Source organism: Solanum dulcamara, chromosome 7 (assembly GCF_947179165.1).
Source record: "Solanum dulcamara chromosome 7, daSolDulc1.2, whole genome shotgun sequence".
In the NCBI taxonomy this organism is placed as follows: domain Eukaryota; kingdom Viridiplantae; phylum Streptophyta; class Magnoliopsida; order Solanales; family Solanaceae; genus Solanum; species Solanum dulcamara.
The window spans coordinates 32937751-32943221 of NC_077243.1; the positions used below are offsets into that span (position 1 = coordinate 32937751).

The following is a 5471-nucleotide window of genomic DNA, read 5'->3' on the forward strand; positions in this document are numbered from 1 at the left end:
TTGATAGTGGTTTCCTTCCCTGATAAAATATTCATCCTTTTGATAATTTTGACCTTTGTTTCCTGAATTGTAAGTTTGGAAACCCCCTGGTTGTTCAGATACTTTATTTCCTTATCATAGTCGAAGTTCAGATCATCATATCGACTTGCAGCCCCTACTGTATTTACCTTTTCAGCACCTCTAGCTAGCAAGCGCTTGGTCAGTAGATCCATCTGAGTCTCAATATATGCCATGTCCTGGTCTCACTCTTTTTTTCTCCTCCGTCATTATGCTAACATCTTAAATGTATAACCAATCCCTCTAACTTTAGATTCTTTTTTGTGCTAAGATCTATTATTATTTGAGACCTTGTATAATATAGCAGCAGCTTCTAGAAAAGTTTTTGACATGAATGATCCTCCACAGACTACATCAACAATAGGCTAGGTCACAAAGTTACATGATCTCTAGAAAATTTTCATCAGATGATCCTTTCTTAGTTTATGGTTTGAGCATTGCTTTAACTTCTGGCTAAATCCTAATTAAGAATTGTGTAGGGCTTCAGTAGGTAAATGGTTATGGTCGTTAATTTCATCCTTCAACTACAACTTCTTTGAATTTGGGAAGAACCTTTTCGGCAATGCTTACCTCAACTCCCTCCAAGTGGTGATGGAATCGTGTAGTAGCTTATTCAACCACTTTATTGCATCTCCATATAGAGACAATGGAAACAATCTTAGCTGAATTGTTATTTGGCTGACCCCAGGGATCTGTGAAGATTTGCATGTGGAAATAAAGTTCATTAGATATTTCGAATCATCTTCAGTTATTCCTCTAAACAATCATTTCAAGTTCAAAAGATGAAGCATGGTACTCGTTATAAGAAACTTCAATCTTGCTTGTAATGGTGAAAGAACTATAGTTCCAGTGGCTCCGAGTCCATCTATATCTGGATCATTGTCATCCAAAGAAAAATCAACAGAAAGTTGCCCTCTACCTCTAGGCGTTGGCTGACAATGTTGAGCTACCCTATCTTCTTCACCTTTCTATTCATCCCCCAGATTATCATTGTAATCATTGTTATCCAAGGCTTGAGCCTTAACAATCTCTCTCAACCTTAGCTTTTTATGCTCTTGCGCATTCATTTTTTGATGAATGGACTTTGCAAGTTCAAGATCATAGGAGATCAATAGTTCACACTTACTTCGAGTATTTGGCATGCATTAACCTATACCCTTCAGAAACAAAAATAAGAAATAAAATTAAAATTAGGAAAGAGAACTACAAACTAAAATAATTGCTAATAGAATATCTCAAAGTTGTATTCTCCGGCAACGACGTCAAAATTTGATACGCCAAACTAACACCTCAATCAAGAAGTATAAAGCGGTGGTTCCCAAATATAGAACCCAACTAGGTTGGGGTCGATCCCATAGATAAAGTGGAGGAAATAAGCCTCCTAACGCGATTTGAACGGTGGTTTCGTTCAATTTTTGAACTGTAGGAAGTATAATAGATGAAGATTCATCTCCTATGTTCCTTGTAACTTGCAGCAACCCACATTTTTTTAAAGCTACAATTCTTTCTGCTTTCAGCAACTCCTCAGACGAAACATGAACAGTGATCACTTCAGTATTTTGGAGATTTGAGGAGCTGTAGATGAAATCTGGTAATGTGATAACTTTTGTTGTGTTCGTATCGACGGTATCTACGATTTCATCTTTCGGGCGAAGTTTTTCAACATCAAGAGGTGGGTCCCACCCCATTTCCGTTTTTATGCCTAAAATACCCTTATGGGGAGCCTTTTGCTAGAGATGTTTTAGAGAGAGGAAGTGATTCAATATTTTTTCTATATTCAATATAGTAAAATAGAAATAATAATAAGATGGGAAAAAAAGTCAGTATCCGAGTCCACAGAATTCAGTGTGTCTCCTAGGGAATTTAATTCCTTCACTGTATCCGAGGTTATAGATAAAACGGATAAAATATTTAAGAAGTAGTGGTACGTCAAACTTCAATAATTTCAGCGAACTCAAAAGTCATCAACGAAATCACAGAAAAACTCCAACTTTGTTTTAAGAAAATATAGATAGAAGAGAGAGAAAATTTGATGCATAAAACTGAAAGAAAGTCTCTCTATTTATAGATAGAAATAGGTGTGAACTCACCATTTCGTTGCGCGAATTAATTATATTATGGTTAGATCAACTTCATGATTGATGGGGTCATTCACAAGAGGGTTGTTATTGATATTGGTCTGCCTATCATTTTTTGGTGTCAACCAAGTGCAAATTGGTTAGTAACAGTTGAGTAGAATCAAAACAACACCACAATTATTCTCAATCCTAAATTGCTTACCCCAAAAAATGTACAGATGAATTTATAACATGATTTAAAATAAATGTAGATTGAATTGATCGAGATAATGGTATAACAAAATGACAAATAAAATTATAATATATAAGCTAGAATCAATTAAACGGATTTAGTAAGCGTAAATAAGTAAAGCTTGTTTGGCCTGATTTTGGAGATATCCTCTAGGAAGATGATTCCAGAGAAGCTAAGCACTGATAGGAAATTAAATGATTGTACTGATATTCTTGCTAATAGAGTATGAATCAGGTGTCAAGCGGGGGAAAAAATGATGAAGGTTCGGCGAGGGTGAATTGTGTAATTAAATAGCATTAAATTGTGAGGAAGTGACGTCTGGAACGGTTCTGTAACAAGTGATGTCATATGTTGGTTCTTCCTTCGATTGCTTAGACCTTGGTCCACTTTCATTCATTCGAGGTGGATTGTACCAGCTTCCTCCAATGTAAAACTGCTGCTCTATCTTGACCACACGTCGTGTTTCTACACACATGCTAATGCCAACTCAGCCATCATTTTAGATTTATTTTTTTTCTTATGTACAAATATTTGACCGTGCAAAATCTATTAGTAATTTTTAACATGTTGTATTAGATAAATTCTAATCTCCTCACTTTTTATATGATACCTCTATGTATAACAGTTGAACTCAATAAAGGAAATAGGCACATGATCTCCAGTTCCAATCAGATCCTCTGGAATTTCATATTGTGCAAAGTGAAATTAAAGATAGGGTGAATGATTTGGACTGGTCTCTGCTTCCAGTTACATGCCCTTGTTGCCTAATGTTTTAAGAAATGGAGGGAAAAGGGGCAAGGGTCTTTGTATTCACAGAGAACAGGTCAAGAGGTCCCATTTTGCCTTTAGTTTTAAGAAAATAAACAAACAAAAAGACAAAAGTTGCTGCACTAGTCTAAAAGTGGTGGTATTATTAGATAGTGGAAAACCTCGCGCCGAAGTAATCATCAGACAGTATCAATATGGAAGAATTCTATGCAAATTTTTGTGAAAGATAAAGAAACAAAACTTTTTTATTACACTATTGTGTTTGGCAGAAACAAAAATCGTATCCACCCCCAAAGATTATATTGATTTTTTCCACAGTTCCATTTTTCCTTTTACACAAAATGAGCGTAACAAAGCAATATTTGCGACCTTTCAAGTTTTAATTTTCAAATGAACCATGAGAAGTGTAGTTTATCTTCGATTAGTATTCTAAAACGTAAGTTTTATTTGAATATATTATATTTCCAGAGACAATAAATTTGGGATTTATGTTTAACAGACTCTATGGAAACAGGGATTTAAAACATAATTCTCTATTTATACTACTTTTCAGTGTTGTTTATATATGTGTATATTGTAGATATCGAAAACAATGGGTTCAATTGAACGTACCCTGATCTTAGGTCCATATTGACCTCATATGTTTATATGATCAAATGAAAGGAGGTTGAAATTGAGATGGAGACTTAGTGGAAGATTTTCAGTGGAAGTCTGAAAGAGTGACATACAAATTAGACCACTTATACCAAACTAAGCTTGAATTACATTAATTAAAAATTTAATTTCAAGATTACAAATTAAAACAGAATCCTAGATAAGACATTTTTCAACCCTATATCTGATATCTTGTTGATTGGAACTGGAGTTGTGAGTTAGCATCAATAGTAATGTCACCATGTTCATCCCAAGACTGTGAAGCAATCTCATATGGGTACGCTACAAACGATGATCCAAAATCCATGTGATCTTCATGATGACTTGATAAGGTAGGATTCCAGCAGTTCACTATATCTGTTGTGGTTGTAAATTTCTGGAAAGAGGCGGTGGTTGTTGAATAAAACTTTTCTTTAGACAAGGAATTGATGTTGTATACTTGGGACGAGGCGTCGACAGTAAAATGGGCAGTGGTAATGTCATGAATACTAGGCCTCCTCTTATCTTTGCCTCCTGAAAGCTGCCTCTGATAGTATTTCTGAGCATGACTAGCCACTTGAGTTGGTGTTCTTGAAATTACCATTTTCTTGGATATGTTCCTCCAATCCCCTTTTCCATACTTTTCAAGTCCCATCAAGAATCTCCTATACCAAATCAAAAATCTATTAACAACAAATTTAAGGGGGGAAAACAGAGGAAAAATAGATGTAGGATGCACCTGTGTTCTTCCTCTGTCCATGGTACACCTTTCTTTCTTTCTTGATCAGATGATTTGGACCCTCTTTTTCTAAATGTTTGTAATCCAGAATGATCAACCAATTCCAACGTAATCGAAGAGGCGAAATAACCAGGATTTGGTACCAATCCAGCTTCAATATCAGAAACATCTGCAACAAGTTCCTTGTATTGATTTATTACATCAACAACTGACTTTCCAGGGATGAGAGCTGCCACCTTGAACCACCTATCAGGAGTATTCTCATCGTATATTGCAATACCACTTTCAAACTGCTTGTTCTCTTCTTTAGTCCATTCTCTTGAATTTGGTAAAAAAGAAGTAGAAAATAAAGTTTCCATTTCCCACTACTACACAATAAGTGGAGCTAAGTATATATGTGTAGATCGATGATAAGATTTTTATGATTCCCCCAAAGGTAGTTATAGAATCATATACTGGGAATAAGAATACCCTTGTGTTCTTTTTTGGTTTTTTTAACAAAATCTTGGATTAGAGAAAGACTCTACTTTTCAGAATAAAAAAAAATAAAAAATTAGCAAGTGAGAAGTGTATAATAGAGTAAAATGAGTTTTTAGAAAGCTGATGTATAGACAGTGGCAGCAGATTTGTGAATCGTGGTTTGTATTATATGAAATGAAATAAAAGAAAAGGAGACATGGAACGGGTCCACCAGTCGTAAGCTTAGATATGTGTATTACTACATGCTACACGTTTCTATTTACTCATAAATATCAGCGACGTTAGTGCATGAGATTTTAAAAGATACTCCTTTTACTTATTGCACTTAGATATGTTCATTAAAAAATAATATGATTAACATGATTTTTTAAAACTGATTTAAAAAGAAAATGACAACTGAATTAAAACTAAGTACCATTTTATGTTAGCATAAAGGACGTCCATAGATCATCCTCACTTTTTTCTTTGTTTATCCGGGTTCCAA

At 34.8% G+C, this 5471-nt stretch overlaps 1 protein-coding gene across 1 annotated transcript; it reads right to left on the reverse strand.

Annotated features, from left to right (window-relative positions):
• Positions 1-3842: 3842 nt before the first annotated feature.
• LOC129895194 (transcription factor DIVARICATA-like) lies at positions 3843-5054 on the reverse strand. The gene is made up of 2 exons (XM_055970876.1): positions 4508-5054; positions 3843-4433 (listed from the first exon to the last, which is right to left on the reverse strand). Exons 1-2 carry the CDS (start codon positions 4864-4866, stop codon positions 3968-3970), a joined length of 825 nt encoding a protein of 274 aa, XP_055826851.1. The 5' UTR covers positions 4867-5054; the 3' UTR covers positions 3843-3967.
• Positions 5055-5471: the final 417 nt, after the last annotated feature.

Bases quoted from the DNA above. Each gene is read 5' to 3' on its own strand.
- LOC129895194 (XM_055970876.1), bottom strand. From the start codon at position 4,866: ATGGAAACTTTATTTTCTACTTCTTTTTTACCAAATTCAAGAGAATGG. The intron at 4,434-4,507 runs GTGCATCCTACA...GATTTGGTATAG, and splicing joins TGGACAGAGGAAGAACACAG to GAGATTCTTGATGGGACTTG.